Here is a 22884-nt window from a genome sequence, read left to right on the forward strand (position 1 = left end):
TTTGTTGGATTCCCCCTAGTTTGTTTTCTTTTATTTAAAGTAACATTAAAGCTTCAGTTTTTTTTTTTTTGTAAAATAATAAATGTGTTATACTTACCTGCTCTATGCAATTGTTTTGCATGGAGCAGCCCCGATCCTCCTCTTCTGGGGTTCCCCACTGGTGCTCCAGGCTCCTCCTCTTCGGCGAGTGCCCCCATAGTAAGCCTCTTTCTATGGGGGAACTCAAGCGGGCTCGTTCACGAGCTACCCTGTCTGCATCCATTGACAAAGACTGGTCGGCTCAGCCCCATCCCTGCTCCCTCGTCGCAGAATTTGATTAACAGTAATGAGAGCCAACTGCTCAGTGAGGAAGAAGACAGTGGCAAGAACCACTGCTCTTGTGCACATTGCTGGATTGGGAATGGGCTCAGGTAAGTATAAGGGAGGGCTGGGAGAATCCTGCAGCACAGAAGTTTTTTTTTTTTTTATCTTAATGCAAAGAAAAACTCTAACTAATACTCAGCATAAGATCTTTGGTGTCAAGGGAATCCATTTAAAAAGTGCATTGATTTAAGTTGCCTATACCATGAACCTTTTACGTACTTTAGAGAGCCCCAGTCTATTGTTTTCAGCGGAGGGGTTGAGATGTGACTGATGGGTTTATATTGTTCATTCGTGTGTTCCCATTCCATTCATCTGTCAATCTAATGTCCAGTGGCATAAACATACATGTTCAGCTCTCTCTAAAAATGGCCATACATGGCTCAAAATGTGGTTAATTCAGCAAGGACCATCCAAGTATGGATCAATGTATAGCCACTGTGTTCAAACAGAAGTCGTTCGGTAGAACTGCTTTTTTCCATCAGGGAAGTTGAACAGAAGTATATTGGTAGACTGGCTTCTGTTCAACCACCTAGTTGAAAAAAAATTCACTCGATCAGTTGTGCAGGCTATAGACTGCAGCATTGATCTGTGTATTCTGACAGCTGGAGAGTCTCCTCATGATTAGAATACAAAGACACAATGGTGAGGATTTCCCCATCCACTTTAAATATGTGAATGGGGGAACCGGGTCAGTTTTTATTTGTTCAACCAGCTTCTTGAACAAAAAACCTGACCCATGCATGGCAAGTTTAAGACCTCAGATTTCCTGTAAATGTTTCTGGGATTTACTGTAGGCAGAGAAAGCTGTCCGTTTTTCACTGTCCCTCCTCTTCTCTGAAGCCAGTGCTGGGAGCTGATCACATGACTGGACTGGAGCAACCTTAGATTAGGTAAGTATACACGTCTTTCTTTTACAGGGTAGTTAGTATAGGGCTTAGAATGGGATGGGAGCAGGTTTAAGCTTACTTTTGACTGGACTTCCAGTGTATGTACTCCTTGGGTAATAATTCCATGATATGATTAATGCTGAACTCCATACAGATATAAATAAAACGTAATATAGTTGTGCATTCTTTTAAAAATAAAAATGTTCTTTTACATACAGCTAGAATAAGTACATGGAACTGTGTTTAAATAAACATCCTATCATCTCTGGTACAGCAGCTCTCAAAATGGGAGATGGAAGGGAAGAACTAGGAGCTAATATGGCTTGGCTGTATATACACGTGCTAACCGGGAACATGCTAATATGAGGAGAGAGCAGATTGAGCACAGTTGACTATCCTTAACTGTCCATTTGGTAGGCTATAGTGGGGAGATGGCACCATTGTATTCCTTGTTTTGTCCTCCTGGCTGTGTTATCTGGTAGAGGTGCATAAATCAAAAAAGCTGTTGAACAAATTTACAAATCCTTTGTCAGACAGTACAGTTCACATGTGAGTATTAAGCTTAAATATGTAGCTGTTTGGTTGGAGTTCAGCTATAAGACTCTAAGAATTTCTCTCACCGTTACTGTGTGATTGGCTGACTTAACAGCTTAAAAGATTTAATTTTCCTGTCAGCAGAAGCAGACACTAACAAAACATTAGGGAGTTGATATATTAAAACTGGAGAATTGGTAATAGAGCCAGTTTCTTTTCTCCAGCTCCAATGAATCGAATCAAAGATCACTGAATGTCGGCAAAGCAATGGCCTGCAACAACTTAGCTAAAATTAAAACAAATCTGCAGTTGTGTAAAGACATCCTTTGAAACTGTCAAATATTATTTGATTTTGGTCAATCTTTATAGTTTTAGGGTTGTGGATTTCAAAAGGAATTCCAAAGTTGTTACTTTTTTAGATGCTTTACCAGACTCCAGGGTCTTCCCAGGTCATCTAACCTTGGAAACTTTTTAATAACATGAATGAGGGCTTTGCAACATTGGTGATTCTACAGTCACATTATACCATGATCAAAGATGATCCCAGTTGTACTAATTGCAGAGTTTAAAAAAAAAAAAAAAAAAAACATTAGATAATACAAATATAAACACACAAATACAGATCGTAAAATACTGGTTTGTACATAAAAAGTACCTGAAGGTTTTACATATACAATTCGTTTTGATTCTATAACAAGATACTTAAGAAAAAAGAACTGTATGTTATACTTTTATAGCATTTATAAATAAACCTATGCTTGAAGTTCCAATATTATATTATACAACATGAATAACTAGTGACTTTTTTAAATTTTAGACACTTACCCTTGATCCTGGTGGTCCCATAGGTCCAGGTGGTCCAGTTACCCCGGGAGACCCCTAAATGAAAAAGTTAATTCAATACATTGTCCTAAATTATGTATCTTTAACATTCAGCATCTTATGGCCAAGAATGGGCAGACTGAAAGTATGCTTGCTGCAAATTATATATATATATATATATATATATATATATATATATATATATATATATATGTGTGTGTGTGTGTGTGTGTGTGTGTGTGTGTGCATTTCTACAACATACCATCCTTCCTGGTAATCCTGGATCACCTGGATCACCTTTTTGTCCTTGACGGCCCTGAAAAAAAAAGACACAAAGGAGTGTAGCAAGTAATGGATTTGTGGTAAGTTATTTAAAATTGACTCTTTTTGAGGATATACTGTTAAAACACATAATCATACAACTGATCAATGAGTACAAAGTGTTTTTTCAATGTCTGGTATGCATGGACTACATACTAATTTCATATGACAGTATTTCATACATGTTTTAGAAACAATATAAATGATAAAGAGAATGGTTTGCACTTTCTACCAATCTATATTTTCCACTAAACAGAGTATATTTAATAAGTAATACTAAACTTACAGGCTCTCCAGGAATAGAAAGTCCAGGTGGCCCTTGTGGACCAGGTGGGCCTTGTGGCCCAAGTAGACCGGGTTCACCTCGCTGTCCTGGTGGGCCCTTTTATTATGGAGCATGAATAAAAAGAAAGAATGAAAATAAGATTCTATTTTTTAAACTAATATCCATTTTCCCCTAAACCATGACTAAGACAACCACAATAATCAATTCACTCTCATAACAATGTTTTACATACCTCTAAATCCATGTATAAATTCAATCCTTCAATAATGTAGCAATAATATTCAAAACAATATATTAAGTTAATTGATTTGTCATAAAATTAGGTTAGGTTTATACTGCATCAGCATATTCTGCAAGACTTTAAAGGGAATTTAATAAAAGTGGATCAGTCCGAATCTGGAGTAGCTGTGCGTGGCAACCAATTAGCTTCTAGCCTCAGTTTGATCAGTTACGCTTTAAAAAGATAAAAGCTTCTTGGTTGCCATGCAAAGCTACTTCAGATTCTGTCTGCTCTAGTTAAATTAAATGCCCCTCTTTGTGTATAATTCAAGGTAATTTGTGCTCTGTAGCCAAGAATGGACACAAATGCAGCCTTTTTGAATCTGCGCACAAGTCTTTAAGTGAACCTGCAGGAGCAGATATCTGTAATGGATCCTCTAGAATAGGTAAGTGAACCATAGGCGCATAAGTACAATATAACCAGTATATTACCATGTGATGAAGTGCAAGCAATAAAAAAAGGCTGGCGAATAAATGACTAGGAAATATTATAGCCCTCCCAAATAAAGGTGGGTTTTCAGATAGCACTTGAAGCAAATACTGTTAAAGGACACTGAAGAAATAAGAAAAAGCATGCCAAGGTAAAGGTGAAACACAAGAGAAGTCTTGAGCAGGAAATGATAAGAATGGAGGATTACAGGTCACATACTCCTAAATGATTTGGCAATTCAAAAGTGTGCTTTAAGATATACACAGGGACAAGAGTGCAGGATCAAGCGGAACACTAGTAAAGGCATTACATTTATTATATTTAAAGGCTATAAATTTCAGTACAAAGACTGAAAAGAGGTACAGGTGTTGGTATAGTAGCTGCATTCATAAACATCTGCATTGGTGCCACTATATTAAACAGCAAGTGCATTTTTTTTGCAAATAAATATTATGAAATGATAACAGCAACACTAACTGTAAGAGAACATTAAAATACAGAAGATTTAGCAGAAGGAGTTATTAAGAACAGTTAAACTTTTAAAAGGCTGCCTAAAAAGCAGCAGTTGATCATTCCTGAGAGGAGAGAAGAGAAATACTTTGCAGAGTCATTTATTAGAGAGAGCAAATGCTTCATTGCAGAAATATACTTCCGTGTTTCAGCATACAGTATACTAGTTTTAAACCATTTTCCAAGGGGTATAGTGTACAACCAGAACAGTAAGGGAGCATGTACACAATCTACTAGAGGGAGTACAACAATTAAAAAAAACACTGAAGGATTGGTTGGACAAATATAAAGTGGAGCATGCTAATGAAATACTTTTTTTTTTTTAATCACCTTTCCTCAACACTGCCAAACCTCACTGGGGGAGGGGGGCAGCCTGCATCAGGTTCTACCACTCTGGGGGTGCCCATGGTCCACTATTTACATTTTTTCACTATGGTAATTGGTAAACTTAGTGTCCCTGAGCAACATAAGGAAATGTAGGTACAGCAGCTTAATGGCATGTCAGGTAAACAGGCAGAATGATCTGTGCTGTGATGTAACATCACTTGCCAGAGCTGCTGATCCCTTGTGATGCTTAGTACAAGAATGTTGTTGATCACTTTAAGAATCCAAGGAAGGTTGGATCTCTTGACAAAACTATCAAAAATGTTGGACCTGATTTGATGGGTTATCCAAAATGTGGAGAAGTTATGAAACTGCAGACTGAAGTTAATGAAATGGCGGGAAATTGTTGCAGCAAAGTTCAAAACATTTAAATGTGGTTTGGCAATTGCCTAAAGCACTCTGGCTACTGAATGTAAATAAGGAAAATGGTTGATAAGGCCTCCAGCATCAAGAACACAGATATTCTAAAGACCTTGCCTTCCTCTATTTAAACTTCACTGTTTTATGCTGGGCGAAGATTGAACCAGAACTTCCTCAGCAGACTACAAACTGAGGCAGGACAAGAAGCAGTCAATGGTAAGCAGCTACCATCTCATCTTTTCAATAGAGCACCTTGTCCCCTTGATATGGCGTTGTCTTTGGAAATATAAAATACAATAATACAGCAGTTTGTCCCGCTGTGAAAATGTTTTTGTTGTAACTGTATGATTTGTTTCAGTTTGCAAGCTGTGCCATTGAACAAGTAACAAAAGTATTATCTACCTCCTGCTAACACACTCCTGCAGTCTCCATCCCCAGTATCCTAAGCCCCCTGTGCAGCTGAACAAAAATCATGTGCTTACATTTAAAAAAATCTATCTATCTATCTATCTATCTATCTATCTATCTATCTATCTATCTACAAAAGTGAGTACACCCCTCACATTTTTTGCTCTGCATTAATGTTTAAACAGCTGGCAACAAAAGTGAGTACATCCCTAAGTCAAAATGTCCAAATTGGGCCCAATTAGCCATTTTCCCTCCCTGGTGTCATGTGATGCATTAGTGTTACAAGGTTTCAGGTGTGAATGGGGAGCAGGGGTATTAAATTTGGTGTTATTGCTCTCACTCTCTCATACTGGTCGAAGAACTCTCTGAAGATCTGAAAAAAAAGAATTGTTGCTCTACATAAAGATGGCCTAGGCTATAAGAAGATTGCCAAGACCCTGAAACTGAGCTGCAGCACGGTGGCCAAGACCATACAGTGGTTTACCAGGACAGGTTCCACTCAGAACAGGCCTTTCCATAGTTGACCAAAGAAGATGAGTGCATGTGCTCAGCATCATATCCAGAGGTTGTCTTTGGGAAATAGACGTATGAAAGCTGCCTGCATTGGTGCAGATGTTGAAGGGGTGGGGGGTCGGCCTGTCAGTGCTCAGACCATACACCACACATTGCATCAAATTGGTCTACATGGCTGTCGTCCCAGAAGGAAGCCTCTTCTAAAGATAATGCACAAGAAAGCCTGCAAACAATTTGCTAAAGACAAGCAGACTAAGGACTTGGATTACTGGAACCATGTCCTATGGTCTGATGAAACCAAGATAAACTTATTTGGTTCAGATGGTGTCAAGCGTGTGTGGCAGCAACCAGGTGAGAAGTACAGAGAAGTGTGTCTTGCCTACAGTTAAGCATGGTGGTGAGAGTGTAATGGTCTGGGGCTGCATAAGTGTTGCCAGCACTGGGGAACTACAGTTCATTGAGGGACCATGAATGACAACATTTACTGTGACTTACTGAAGCAGAGCATGATCTGCTCCCTTCATAGACTGGGTGGCAGGGCAGTTTTTCAACATGATAATGACCCCAAACACACCTCCAAGACGACTACTGCCTTGCTAAAGAAGCTGAGGGTAAAGGTAATGGACTGGCCAAGCATGTCTACAGACCTAAACCCTATTGAGCATCTGTGGGGCATCCTCAAACGGAAGGTAGAGGAGCACAAGGTCTCTAACATCCACCAGCTCCATGATGTCGTCATGGAGGAGTGGAAGAGGACTCCAGTGGCAACCTGTGAGGCTCTGGTGAACTCCATGCTCAAGAGGGTTAAGGCAGTGCTGGAAAATAATGGTGACCACACAAAATATTGACACTTTGGGCCCAATTTGGACATCTGCACTTAGGGATGTACTTACTTTTGTTGCCAGCGGTTTAGACATTAATGGCTGTGTGTTGAGTTACTTTGAGGGAACAGCAAATTTACACTGTTATACAAGCTGTACACTCACACTACTTTACATTGTAGCAAAGTGTCATTTCTTCAGTGTTGTGAAATGAAAAGATATAATAAAATATTTACAAAAATGTGGAGAGTGTACTCACTTTTGTGAGATACAGTTTATATATATATATATATATATATATAAATGTTTTGCCTTGTATTTCTATTTTAAACTGAAGCAGTTAATTTACATGGTAAAGTTTCACATGTAAAGTACTTTAATAACCTGAAAGGATAATAAAAACCTCTTGTAAATAAATCTGTAATAAAAGCCCTTTATAGGTAAGTCTTTACAGTCAGCCATCATGGCAGCATGCAGCCACGCCCTCTTCCCTGTCCCCCTCTCTTCTGATTCTGGGCAGGAAAAACAGCCTGCATCCCACCAAACCCACACTCCAGCCATGCAAAATCATTGTGCCACATCACACCAATTGAGTTTATGAACTGCAAAGTGTCTGCTGTCTGTCCCACTGTGGGTCTCAAGGGAAGAGGAGCATTTTGCCCCACAGTGCCTTATTATGTGACCTTATGACACACCAACTGCATTCTGACTGCCAGTACCCATCATAGTGCTCATTGGCAGCTTGACACACTGTAGGACCTAGAAGGACCAACTCAGACACTCACAGTGACAGCTTAGAGAGGTCCTTAAGAAATAGAGTTAAATGAGTCTTCCAACGAGGGTCAGGGGGAGAAACTAGAAAGAGGTTTCGGCCTATTATTAAAAATATTATAGATAGGTAGAATTTCTCAAGAGGTGTTTACTTAAGTTGGACACTCCAATAGTGTTTGTTGGAAGGCATGATTGCATAAATGATCAAACAAAAGATGCAGGGGTTAATTTTTAAAAATATAGTGAAGAAAAACAGTAGTGCAGTTGGCAAATACAGTTGGACAGTTAAACATAAAGATGTCTTGTGCTAGGTTGCCACAGGTAAAAATTGCACCATTCCTTTGCATAAGTTATCCTAATGCAGCCCAAAGAGAGTAACATACTGACAGAAGGATGGATAAAGACCTGGTAAATAATTAAAGCTCCATTTACTAAAAACTACCCATTAAATACATAGTAAATCAATAGTGTAGCAACACATTTTACTGTATAAGGATGATTATACATTTACAAAGAGAATAAAAAAAACCTACCGTAGGTCCATCTGAACCCCTATCACCTCTAGGACCTTTGCTACCAGGAATACCCTGCATATAAAGAGAATATGAATTGTATTTAGCAGGTTTGAAGGAATATTATGCAAGAATCATTTAACTTCTTATAAAATGTCTAGAGATGTCTGTGGTTTACAGAATGTATCTTTTCTTCCACTTGAACATATTTGGCACAGATCCACCAAAAATTCTTCACATAAGCACATTTGTGTTTCATTACTACTGCCAATCTTACTTAGTTATCATGCAAATTTGGATTACCACCACTTTGCTAGAGAGACTGCCTATACCATATACAGTATATCAGATACACTAAAAGGGTCCAAATTAGGGAGACCACTTCATTTCAAAGTGAAACCAGAAAAGAGTCAGCCATTTAATCTACAAGTTGGCAATAAAACACACAGCAAGGTGGATTTTATTGGCCAACAAATGATGAAAAAAGATAATGTACTTACAGATGGGCCTGGTGGTCCTGGAGCTCCAATACTGTCTTGTGCACAGGTACAAGCATGTGGCAATGCTGGACATTTAGCTTCATCTCTCTAAAATAAAAAAATAATAAAAAATAATATAAAAAAAAACTGAATTATTACTACATCCTGAATACATACTGAGTTGTGTTGTATATTGAATACCTTTCTGAGAAATGTCAGGGGACTGTGATGTTTTCAATCCTTGTTTCTGCAAGGTCATTTTAACAATTGTCACAATAATTTGTACGCTCCCATTAAGAGTTTGTTAGGAGTTTGTAATGCATGGCGAAAAGCTTCTAAAAGTTTTAAAACCACAGTGAGTGTGCACTGGGCCAAAAGTAGATCACTGAGTGACTTTTGTTTATATAGCTCAGTCAATGAAAAATAAAGTGACTTATTATTGTTGTATACATTATTTCATAACTGTTATGAAAAAGATCTAGGATCCAACATTTCTTCCTGTTTTTAATGATAGGTTTAGTTGTGGCATCAGACAATATTAGGTGGTATCCTAAAGCAATGTTGTGAAAAACAATATCAAATATGGCCCCACAAGAGAATATACCTGAAAGCTAGCACAGAAGGAGTAAGACTAGTATATAACCTTGAGCGGTAAAAGAACAAGGGGCGATTGGCGCTTCAATGTAATCCTCTGAGAAACTATAGTATTTCTTTGCATACTTATCCACCTATGACCATCCAGGACTGATTATCAATTGGGACCCATGATATAATGCCACCTACTAGAAGTTGTTGGCATATTGACTTTTGCTTTACTTACTACATGTGAGTGCATTTTTTTTTAATTTATCGTTTTATTTAATAAATAATACTACACTCTAAACAGCCCACTCTCCCGTTGGTTTCTGTTTTTTATCACTTTATTTTTACATCTACTGATGAGACCATCCACCAGGAGCAGCTCCCTAACCACTCTCTATACATCTCTATTGAGTACCATCAGAAGGACTCCGCCTGCTGGACATCTTGAGAAATTCCTGTGTTACACAATCTTCATGTGAGTGCATGTCCTACATTTTTATACCTTGCCTTTTATTATTACTACACTGAGAGTAGTACACTTCCCTTCTTCCCTCTTTGTTATCATTTTATATCTTGAAACATGTCCTTTAAACATGCTTGGGACAAACAAAGATCTATACTAAAAAAAAAAAAAAACAAGAAACTTGAATAAAAGTACTTTTTTGGAATGCAAAGATGTTTAGGTGCTCTGAATGTATGGCATAGATTTACATGTGCATTCTATCTTCACCAAAGAAAATTGAAAGGCTGTACAAATCCTGACATCAGGAAACTGCAGATTCAAACATATCCAAGTAATTGTAGTCAGATACAGCCACACACTGGCAACCCATGAGGCTCTCAGTGGAAATGTCCATCCTTAAAAGTTACTTATCTAATGTATGCACATTAATTTTTAAGAAATAATTTAGGTCATGATACAAGAGATTATTACATAAGTGGAGATGAGAATCTGTGCTGACCAAATACGCCAACTTTGTTTAGATTTGGCTGAAACTTGAGTAACAGATGACGAAGGGAATGCCACATATGGTTTCAAGCAAGGCTACTTCCCCAAAGTATATTATTCTATTATATGCAAACTGCCAACAATGTATTTGCTTTTGCATTGCCTCTTTGTATATCTTCACAGCTTTCTAGAGACATATGATATCTGAAAGGCTTTTGTACTGGGCAAGGTTTTTAATTAATTACATTCAGACTGGCTACCACTTTCAATCTTTTTATTTGCTAAGTAGGAAAGTACTTGTGTAATCAGTAAGATGATAAAAAAATATGGTAAACATCAGCCAATGATTTATTAGAATATGTGGCTTTAATATCTTTACCAGAAAGGTTTGATGAGTTGGCAACTAATCATGTTTTTTCAAATGTCACAATATGATACTCTTACCTTGCGAAACTCTGCAGTGATTTATGAGGCGCATTACACAATCCAGCAACTCAACAGAGTTTCACCAAAATGACTGGATATAATCTAATCTCTTTAAAACTATGCTTAAGCCTCGTACAGATGTTATAAATAGTAAAATAAATGAAAGGCGCAAGCCTATGGGTTTGATTTGCTAAAGAATATTATGATTATTGATAGCCGCATTAATGTATTCTTAAACCAGGCAGAGCAAACAAAGAGTAGTCTTACATTATTTACTATCCACATGCAACATTGCGGATATGCACACAACTATGACAGCATGCAAATGGTTATTTAGCAGACCAAAATTTAGTCCGTCAATAGTTGTGAAAGTAGAACTATAGGCACATTTTTTTTTTTTTATTATTTGGATAAAGCAAGGGAGAGTAATAACCCCTGTCAGATTTTTAGTTTTGCCATTTGTGTCCCATTGCAAGGATTTACACCTTCACTTCCTGTCCCATAGCCAAACAGAAAAAAGGGGAAATCCTTGCAATTTAAGTGAATTTCTTTGGGGGCCCCCCAGGTCACCAGAACTAGTGTCTCCATAGGAAGATTTCCCCTCAATTACTTTTCTAAATTTGGGATTTTCTTTTACGTTCACTTTCAATGATAATGATAAACAACAAATAGAGAGGGTACATTTCCTTAATGGGGGCACAGACAGTAAAAAAAAACTGACATGCGTTCAATCCCTCTCCACTCTGTCCAAAGCTAGAAAAAAGAAAGCTGATGTCCCTAGAGTCCCTAGTCCCTGGTATCTGTATATGGTAGAGTTATGGAACAGAAAACTGCAGAGTTTTTGGGTTAGCAATATTAAACAGCTGTTAGATGAAACAAGATATGGCAAAATGGATTTATCTAACAACTTGCCGTCCACCCCATTGCAGTTTTACTGCTACAGGGTGGCTGTCCTGTGCAGAATCACATATATATATATATATATATATATATATATATATATATCTGATATATATATATATATATATATATGTATATATATATATATATATATATATATCTGATTCTGCACTTTTGTCTGCAAGTAGTGTGCATGCACGCTGGCAGGCCATTTCTGCTGTGCATATATTCACAGTAGAAGCGGATCTGTGGGTGCTGGGCACCCACTGATTGTCAGTAATATACACAGAACTGAGATCTGCCTTTGTAAACAAGGCAGATCTCAGTTCTGCCAGGGGGGAAGGCAGAGGCATAACTATCACCTTCAGGGCCCCGGTGCAAAAAAACAAAGAGGGCCCACCTGACCCCCCACCCATTGGTCCCGGGGCCCTTCACTTCGTGCCTGGGGCACTTCCCACTGATCCAGGGGCCCTTTATTACTGTTCCGCAGCCATACTCTTTCTTGTGTTCAGCAGTGGGCCCCCTTCCTGCTATCTTGGGCCCCCCCATGGTGGTGGAAAGCAAGAGATATGTCACCAGAACACCAGGCAACTCCATATAAGGGTCCAATGTAGTGGTTGAACTACCAGGGTTTCAAAGCTTGCATTTGCAACCAGGCCCTGGTGTTCCCCCACAGTGGGGGTTCCCAATTTCCTCTTGCTGTCCTGCACCTGCTATTGACAGGGTCGGTCCAGCGACTCTGTCTTCATGGCAATGCATTAGGATCCAGTGCTGGTTACATTATGGGGCTGGTGGACAAATGTGCGGGAGGGCTGACACTACTGGTTGTAGACAGCTGAGCTCTCCACCAGTCGCCTAACAATGATGACACTGCAAAGCCTTCTCTCTTGATTTGCCGATTGGGATGCGATTTGGGCAATGCTCCCCATTGGATGGAATAAAACAGTATTTAATAGAATCAAAAGTACAATCACACATATATCAGCCATATGCTCAGCAACCGTGTGGGTTCCATACCAGTAAGGTGGGGGCTCTCATCAATAAAACTACTATCCTATTTATTATTAGATCTGATTGGGAGTATCCCCCAGATCACATCCAGATCACCATATAAACAGAGAAGGCTATACAGTGTCACAGAACAATCAGTAGTGCTGCCCCTCCTCCCCCTTGTGTATGCACCCATCAGCCCCATAATGTAACCAGTACTGGGTCCTAATGTGCTGCCAAGGAGACAGAGACACCAGATTTGGGTTGTCAATAGCAGGGGTAGGACAGCAAGAGGAGGCTGGAAACTCCCCTGGTGGCGGAATATTAGGACTTGGTTGCAAGTCTAACCCTGGTAGTTCTGTCACTGTCTCAGTGGGAGGATTCCCCCATCCACCTTGAATGTGTAGATGGGGGAATTGGATATTTTTTTGTTGAGGCCTGGTTCACACTGATGCGGTGAGGGAACTGCAACAATTTGTGTCTGGTTCCTGCAATGCGTCAGAATCACAGGCAGATGACATGCGATGCAGTACACAGCATCAGTGTGAACCCAGCCTGAATGAAAAAAAAATCAATGTATGGGCTGCCTTAGTCCCGGTTCACACATATGCGATATGGGAACCCTGTGAATCCACTGCGGGTTCCCCGTATTGCATTCAACTTGCAGGCAGTTCACACTGTCATATGCGAATCGCTGGGGGTGTCAATAAAAAGTTAATGACACCCCCCAGATCAGTTTGCATATCGCAGTGCGAACTGTCAGTTCAGACATGAATCGGATCGCATAGGTGTGAACACCGATGCGATTCGATTCTGGTGCGGACCCAATAAAGGCTCCTGTGCGAGTTGTGCCTGAATCTGATGCAGATACAATCTGTATGGCTGAATTTGCATTGCACAGACATTGCATGTGATTTGCAGAGCAGTGCGCCCTAAATCACATGCAATGTCTGTCATCGTATATATGTGAACCAGTGTCTAAGTGTCTACTTGAAGTGAAGTTTGTGAAGTTCTTGGAAGAACAGAGAGGTTAGGAGGGGTAGGAGAGACAAGGGAGGAAGATAGGGACAGTTCAGCAATCACAGTATACTGCACAGCTCAGTGTTCACTTACCCGAGGGCTAAAGCTGTTATCTCAGGCTCAGACAGTGGCATCATTCATGTTTCCTGAACAAACATCTCCTGTCAGATACAGCTGCATGTCGGGATAGGAGTGTGGGCAGTCCAAGCATTCGTACAGACACAGGAGGAACAGAGGCAGGAGGAGGAGCAGCTTGTTTTCCTCTCTCCTCTCCCATCTCCCGTCTGTGAGGGGAGGGGCGAGTGTGCTCAATGGGCTGTGCGAGTGTCATATAGACACTCGGTTTAGCTGCAGCCACCAGTCCCAGCCTCCTGTCCGAATCAGGCTATTTCTTTAAACTGAACAGTTCGCAACACTGCTTGGGGACCCCGCACAGTGGTGGAACACCAGGGCCCAGTCGCAAGTGCGGCTCCTGCAACCCTGGTAATTCCACCACTGGGAGAAGGGATGGATTCTGTGTTCCTGCAAAGCAGGGACTAGAATCCATCTCTATTCTTAGTGAAAGCAGCAATACACAGTACACAAAACCCTTGTTAGGCACACATTTAACCCTTTAATCTCCCTGGCTGTTTAACCCCTTCCCAACCAGTGTCATTTATATAGTGACAGTGCATATTTTTAGCACTGATCATTGCATTAGTGTCACTGGTTCCCGCAAAGTGCCAGTTATTGTCCGATTGTCTTCCGCAATATCCCACTCCCGCTATAAGTCGCTGATTACCACCAATACTAGTTAAAAAAAAATACCCCCAAAAGAAAGCTCTATTTGTGGGGGTAAAAAATGACATACATTTTATATGGGTACAGTGTCGCACGACCACGCAATTGTCAGTTAAAATAATGCAGACCTGTATCGCAAAAAAAATGGCCTGGTCAGGAAAGGGGTAAATCTTCCGGGGGTCAAGTGGTTAAAAATGTTTTACGTTTTTTTTTCAGAAGCAAGTATACAATAAAAATTACTGCTGTAATCACTTGATTCTTTTAGTATGCTTTATCTTGAATACTTACCATTGAAGGGATATCACAGCATCTATCTCTACTTGTCCAGGTTACAGTACACACAATGTCAAACATCTGGAGCAGGAACTGGAAACAAGACAGAAAGCTTGTTTATTTGTCATGTCATTTGTGTATTTTTTGATCAGACATTCCAGGACATTTGCTTAGCATCCACATTTGAACAGATGACACATGAACATCTGTAGGCAATTAGAAAGTATGATGTCATCTTGTAAATTCATTTAAGTTCTACTTGTTTGGCATGTCTCTCAATTGTTATGCTAAGTTCTTTTTTTTTGATGCCGCACATACAAAAAAAATAAAAGTCACTAAAATCAGAACACAGTGTCAGCAAATGAAAATAACTGCTTGTATGTTTTTAGAAAAATATGAAAGTAAATGTGTGTTGCATTTTGTTAGAAAAAGAGAATAATTTTGAAAATTAAGAAGTGAAAATATGCAGCAGACTTAAATGGATATTAATAGACAACAAAGAAAACTCAAAATAGCTTTTACTCATTTAAGAAGCGTTTCTGTATTATTATGTGCTCCCATTGGAGAGATTTTGCCTCTTGTCTCTGTGATACCCTTTAATCAGGATATGAATTCAAGGGAAATCTCTCCAATGGGAGCGAAGACAGTTATAAAGAAACTGACACTGGTTCTAACCCTATACATATACTATTCAAAACTAAAGCAAAATATAACTTTCCCTGATGTTGAGCCTTATGTGTAGCTGGGCTAATGGCAGGTAATATGTTTATTCAAAATGGGTGAATGGCTAAGCCCCACCAGAAGACAGAAGGTATGGCAAAGTTGGCAACTTGTGTACACAGTTTCTGTCAAGACCTACTTAGAGAGCAGTCTTTCTCCCTAGTTAGCCCACAGCAGAAAAAAAAGTCCTCAATAATTGCCATGTGACAACAGCCTCAAAATTAGTATAACTTTAACTTGCCATTTTACAATGAAAGTGAAAAAAAACACTTCCAAATATACAAATGTATGAATTGAAAGACTTCAGCACCAGATTGTTCCACCCAACTATTTTAAGGTGAAGTGGTGAAAATTGCAATGGAACAAAACCAGGGCCTGCACAAATAAACAGAAATTCATTTTATTGTGCTAATCAGTGTCAAACTGGGAAAAATGCAGCCTTGATGTATAAAAAAAAAAAAAAAAACACCATCCAATATTTCTTTAAGTCAGTAATGTTTTTAAACTATGTGCAATATTTATATAGGCTATGCTGACATGTTGTATTGTGCTAACCTAAATTCTGCAGCCTGAAGTAAAGCTCAATCAAAACAGCCCTTCTGATCATCGCTAGAGTTGCCAGATGGCCAGTCTGGGCATATTTCAGAATATAAAGTAAAGCTGGTTCTATGAAAAGTGATTTGTCAATGAAATTACTTTTCAGCTCGAGAAATTAAAAAAGGTTACCGGAGCAGATTTTTTGTCCCCCTTTGTCAGTTTTCCAAGCACTTCATATCCATCTGTTGTAATATTGCCAGGTTCTTTGATTGGTTTCTCCGCTACTTCTTGGCAGTCAACATAAATTCTCACATACTTTGTAGATACCACAAGATGAACCTATAAATTATAATATCACAAGTACATGGTAAGTACATGCTACTCAATCTTAACCTGCCAGGTATTTGCCAAAAGTCAGTCTTAACATGCCTCAATCTCTTAACTGCAGCTTGTATCATTTGAACTACAGATACACTGAAATTAAGCCCCCTTAATGCGGGAAACAAAACAAAAAAAACATACTGCTATTTGACATAAAATAGGACATTCACACTTTTTTTTAGATTGTGTGGAAACCTGAGCATTTTTTCAGAAATGTTAGACGCACAATTAATTCAAGAGCATTAGTGCCACACAAATATGTAAAATCATCACATATATAACATACATGGAATACAGTTTGATATACTGCTTGCTCAGTTGTCAACCAGGATGCCCTGAAACATAAGTGCAAATTGAAAACCAGACATTAACTTTCAAAGTATCCAAAGTATAAATTACAAAACGTGTTAAGTCACATATTCTGTATTTAGTTACTAAAAATGAGCTTTGATATCAGTCATGTTGGAAGGTGACCCTTTGTAACTGCATGCTACTAATTCAGTAATGCATTAACAGCTGGCAGTCATGGCCATTCCATACAAAACTCTTCTGATATTACAACAGGATTTTACTGTGTAAATACAGACATACACTATAAATGTGGTTTAGCAAATTTGTAAAAGGATACTTGAAATTTTATTGTTCATTGACTGTAATTCTCATTTTTCGGTGCCTTGAAAGGATTTTTTTCCCCCTGGTTTGGAGAAGTTCCTTTCAAGGCAAGGCACTGAATGTTTTGTTTACTGACTATTCTTAACCTGGGTTAGGCTTCTATACTCATCTAGTGTATTGCATATCTTTGACAATATTGATGATTGATAGCATGTCCATATGTTACTGGAGCAATATTGTTCTTGGACTTGTTTCAATACGTAACATTTTCATATTGTGAGTGATATATTCATCACTTTCCTTGCATTTGATTTTGGCATTGGAGTGTAGGAATTTTTGAGTGCGAGAGCTCATCTGGTGACTTCTATGTACTACTAGCCTTGGATCTATTGAAATAACTACCTGATATGTCCGTGACAGCTTGTGTTTGTGTACAGGGGATTTGACCTTTTACTTAGACATTGGTAGATGGTATCAGACTGTACTTGCCCCCTATGCTTATTGAAGAAGCAGGCAGGTAGTCTGTGAAATATATCAAGCTGAGTCATCCTCATCCCGCAACTGGAACCGATATTTACATTATAAAAAATCTATAATGTGTAATAGGAGAAATGTGTCTAGCCAGATATGGTGAGCATTGAGGATCCATGTATAGAGGGTCTTAAAATATGTCTTTTTTTATCAATATGGTTTAGTAGTGACATTTTATACTATTTATAAGTTTTTGTATTAAAACTATTTTTTTTATGAAATTAGGGTAGACGTTGATATTGTTCATGGAAGCATCGTTAAAGCCCTCTTGTCTGTTTAAGCAGTTCTCTTTTCCTATGACATTTTTTGGTTCCTAGTATAATTGTGATGTGGTGCTTAAATAGTTTTATCTGTCCAGGTCATTTCTTCTAGACAATATGTATACCGTATATATAAATATGCTCTGCTGTTTAGCATTTCTAGTAAATGTTATTTGCCATTAATTGATTTGGATATGCCTGATTTCAGTATGTATAATTAATTGCAGATGTATTAAAATCTCATTAACATAATGTTTTTGCCAAAAAGATTCCTGACCTTTTCTGCTTATTGTTACATGCAAATTGTAATTACTTCCAGCACACTGAACAATTATTGGATTAACTGTCTTAGTGAAAGCCTGTTTTTTTTTCAGTATTGTTTAACATTCCATTTATTAGCTAGATTTTATTGTCATTTCTAGATGCCAGCCTTTTTATTCCATTTTTAATATGCTTGCTATTATCTCAAATCCTAAATAAGTTTTTTCAGCTCAAATACTTGGGACTTAATCATAGCAGAAGACCATCTTAAAGAAAATTATATGGAGACAACTTCCCAGGGTTCTTTGGGGTTGATTTAAAAAAAGTGAGTGGAGAGTGCAAAATATGGTGCTGCTCAGCATAGAAACCAATCATCTTCAGGGGATTTTTTTTGTCAAAACTTAATTGAACAAGCTGAAGATAGAAGCTGATTGGCTACCATGCACAGCTGTACCAGATTTTGCACTCTCCAGTTTTAGTAGATCAATAAATGTATTTTAAAAACTAGAAGTGTCTAGACAATCTCAGAAAAACAAAGAGAATGAGGCCCGCTAAATACTGTATTGCTGTTGGAAAGCATATGTGATTTCCTTCCCAACAAACCACAGGCATATCTTCAAAGAGATAAATATATCAAATGGAGGGAGGGTGGGGATATGGAAAAGAAGGATGGAGATCCTGAATACTGCAATACATTCCCTACAATGCCTTCAAAAAATAGGTGGGAATCAGCCTAACCAAACCAATGCAAGCAAAAAATATCCCACCAGAGTGTGGGGAAAAAAAGGGTTATATGGCTAGATCGTTTAAAAAGGCAGAGAGGCAAATAAATGATTCCATGTATTTATTTTCCATATAGTAAAAACGTATGTCAATACATAGACATGCGGGTGTATATATCAAAATGGAGTGCAGTGACATAAAACATAGAAGACGAGACAAGACAACAGTTATACAAATAAGTGCTACAACCCGCCAGTATGTGTTGAAATCTAAGCACAGGGACAATAGATATATCCACAGCTGATGCTGTAAGATGCCTTTAAATAAGGAATATCTTCAAATAGACTTGGTTATTTAGCTTTTTCTCACTCACTTCTTATAATTTAGGATCACAGATGGATTTACTGTTTTCAGGTCCTATGTAAACAGCATTCAGAGTTTAAAGCTGAACTCCAGGATGCAAAAACAGGGAAATCTTTATAAATTCCTATCTAAAACAATAAAAATTTAATAGCTAATTTATAAACATAGAAAAACTAAACTTGAAGGGAACCTACAGGTAATGAGGTATCAGAAGAAAATTCTGGGAACCTACCCACTCACTTATATACAGTATCTCACAAAGTGAGTACACCCCTCACATTTTTGTAAATATTTTATTATATTTTTTCATGTGACAACACTGGAGAGATGACACTTTGCTACAATGTAAAGTAGTGAGTGTACAGCTTGTATAACAGTTTAAATTTGCTGTCCCTCAAAATTACTCAACACACAGCCATTAATGTCTAAACTGACAGAGACTCTTTGCCTTCCCTATTCTATCCAAAATCTAAACACCTTTTAGCTAGACTTTTCCTTTAAGTTTGATGTTTGCTGCCCATGTATTTGCATCCAAAGTGCATATAATATTTACAATCATATAAAGAATATTTAATTCATGTGTTGTTAAAACAGTGAGGGGGGAATCAAATCCTGTAAAAAAATATGTAACTTTTTTTTTAACTATTCTGATGAGAAGCCAAACTGGAATATCTAATTTCTTTAGAAACCATGGCTACAGACTATACAACTTGAGTTACAGACACCTAAATTAATGGGGAAAAAAACTTAAAACGTGACAATAACTACTGTTTATTCATGCAAACCACATAAAAGTCCACAGAAGAGAAGAGAAGGAAAATGTGAATGTTCCTATGAAGCAGCTGACTACTACTACCACAAGACAGACTTTAAGTGAAATCCTTGGCTTCCAGAGAACTTTAACAATCAAGTCTGTTTGCCTTTTAAAGAAACTCACATGTCAGTATTAGAGTAAAGCCAAACCTTTCCCAGCAGCAAGTGACATCCCAAGTTTAGCAGCTAAAAAGCAGAAAGCAGTAAAAATCCACTACTTATGCCAAAATGCTTCCTGCTGGCCAAGTTTAAACTCATTATCTTTCTCTGGAAGACTAAAAATTGATATGAAAACAATTAGAGGGATATGCACTGTGTCATAACGTCAAAATTCCTTATTTACAGAACCAACAAGAGGAGCTGTTCAGTGAAAAAGTAAAGAAAGGTCAACAGAAGCAAACACCATTTTACAGCTGCAACTTTATCTCTAGCGCATGAAAAAAAATATGTTGGAGGGTTTACTTTTGCTATTTGTTAACACTTCTCCAGAACAGACATACAAAACTTCTGGACTTGTTCCCAACTGCAGTCCCAGAAACTATTTGTGTAGGCTTTAGATCACTGCATATGGCTTTTACAACAACAGTCAAGGTCCCAGAAAAACACACATTAATACATCTGGGACCATCATAAAAAAGTTGAGGATCCCTTTCACTGAGAATATATATATATATATATATATATATATATATATATATATATATATATAGGTTTAAACAGAAAGAACAGAACTGTAAATTAAAATTAACCAAAATTAATAATACATGCTTCATTAAGCACAGTCATATATATCATTTCAAGCATGACTTCACTGACCCCATCCTCCCTTTAAAAAATGTGATGTATTGTGATGGACCCTGCCACTGTGAATATAGAGCATATGACACAGGCTTTGTATTAAGGGTCAATGCCAGGTTCCGGACTATTACTTCTGAGAGAGCCATGGTTTTTGGTTTTATCCGGAGTCTGTAGTTCTGTATCAGAACTTTCAATCCTGTGTCTGGATTTTACCTGGTGCCTGCAGCTCATCTGAGTACAGGAAATTCAAAATGTGAGACCGCACTCAGGTTGCAGTTTTGTTGAAATCAAAAAGTTTTCTTTTATTCCTCAAATAAAATGGACAGACAGTGTACAGGCAGACGTGTCAGGTTGACGCGTTTCACGACATTGCTAGTCGCTTACTCATAACCATGGTTATGAGTAATGGTTATGAGTAAGGGACTAGCAATGTCGTGAAACGCGTCAACCTGACACGTCTGCCTGTACACTGTCTGTCCATTTTATTTGAGGAATAAAAGAAAACTTTTTGATTTCAACAAAACTACAACCTGAGTGCGGTCTCACATTTTGAATTTCCTATGCCTCTGGACGACGGATCTGACCTGCACCAGGTCTGAGACATACACCTGAGCGGCTTCACCCTTCTGTCTCCCATTAGCTCATCTGAGTACACATGTGTACAGGGTCATTATATACTTAAGCCTGAGGATAGCTCAGAGCTCCCAGTTTGGAGGCAGCGCCAAGTGTGGGAGACAGAAAGTCCCACCCAGGGGCCAGAGGAGCCCCAGCTAGCAGCCAAGAGACAGGAGGCCTTACCCAGGGGTCAGAGGTGCCTCAGCCAGCAACCAGTAGGTCTCATTCCAGGAGTCAGGTTGACTCCAATCGGGGTGTTAGGAGGTCCCCTATCCAGAGGCCAGGATTGGGCCCTGCAGCAGGGAGCTCCCACCAAAGTATAAGAGAGCCAGGTAAACAAGTAGAGCTGGGCAAAACAGTCAAAGAGGGCTGATAGGAAGGGCAGCTGTGCTGCCAACAAGAGAGCCAGGTGGCTCGGTATTGATGTGGAAGAACTGGACATCTGATGTGTATGGGAACTTTCTTTTTTATGTCATAAAAGTGGTCTGCCATGCTCTTAAATACAGTTTTGCCTGGTGCAACTCATTGGAAAAGCACCTGTCATATTCTCAATACCACAGTATATACTGTATATGTATATACTTGATACACATGTATGTATTAGCTCTTACCACATGTGTGTATTAGCAGGCTGAATTTTAAGAGGAGCATTTTTCATAGATACTTTTTTTTTTTTTATTAAAAAATGTCCAGTTATGACGTGTAGGGAATACTATATTCTTATTATCTGTGGGCCAGCAAGGCCTGTACTATAGTATTAGAGAAGAAGCATTAGGAGATCCTTTGGGGTCCTAATGAGCACATGGTATTATGTGTTTGTAAGCCAGTATCTTTTACAATAAAACTCTGACAAAAAGACAGCTATGTTTATCCAGGGATTACTTTTTCTAACTTCTAAGATATTGTTAGTTCCATGAGATTTATTATCTAAAGGAAACGTGTGTCATTTTGTTATAATGTACCCTGCATATTTTACACAGTGTATAATACAAATCACTCATTCTTTCCAAATCCCTCTGATTAACTAGTGATCTTTCCAATTTATCTGTCTTCCACAGGATAAAAAATTCTTATTACCACTACTATTACAGTTCTGTTTGATCTTTCTCCAACATTATGGAATGTAGGTAAGCAGATTTAAGATTGTCCTTTCAACTTTAGGAGAGTGTTTAGCTAGTCCTCATAGTTTAATTGTTACTGCTTCCAGCAGTTACGGGTCAAGAATAGCCAGAAAGTTTTACAATAGCAAAATATAAGATTTTATATTTTGACAGCAAGGTTATTGAACTGCTCTAAACAACACACTTGCAAGAAGGTCAGACATCAGAATAGATTATGAAATCTCAATAGATTACAGCCAAACTCCTGCTAAACAAGGAAGAAGTTTGGACCACCACAGATAGTAACACAGCTGTTATTATGCTTACTGGATAATTTATTACAAATTCTTCATAGGGTCTTTTAAAGTACACACAAGGGAGAAAACAAACAAATATGGGAAATTAAACTAATTCCAGAAAACTTTGAAGTAAGTTATGAAGTAATATGTGCATTTTAAATAATAGAAAATGGTTTGGTGACTGATTAAAAATTCAGTTTTTACCCTGTTTTAGACCTTTCTCTATAGAAAAATAAAATGTTCTCTTTTAGACAAAAGGCCTTTCCGCATC

At 38.3% G+C, this 22884-nt stretch overlaps 1 protein-coding gene across 1 annotated transcript in view; it reads right to left on the reverse strand.

Moving 5' to 3' along the window:
- The window catches only part of COL12A1 (collagen type XII alpha 1 chain), a 237203-nt gene that overhangs the window by 27938 nt on the left and 186381 nt on the right, over positions 1-22884 (reverse strand). Inside the window, exons 51-57 of the mRNA XM_082249431.1 lie at positions 16047-16196; positions 14616-14693; positions 8702-8788; positions 8223-8276; positions 3214-3309; positions 2869-2922; positions 2610-2663 (exon numbers count right to left, since the gene is read on the reverse strand). Coding sequence (XP_082105557.1) covers positions 2610-2663; positions 2869-2922; positions 3214-3309; positions 8223-8276; positions 8702-8788; positions 14616-14693; positions 16047-16196 — 573 coding nt within the window. The remainder of the gene's footprint in view (positions 1-2609; positions 2664-2868; positions 2923-3213; positions 3310-8222; positions 8277-8701; positions 8789-14615; positions 14694-16046; positions 16197-22884) is intronic.

The sequence above is a fragment of the Pelophylax lessonae genome, assembly GCF_965119305.1.
Source record: "Pelophylax lessonae genome assembly, chromosome: 3".
NCBI classification, from domain to species: Eukaryota; Metazoa; Chordata; class Amphibia; order Anura; family Ranidae; genus Pelophylax; species Pelophylax lessonae.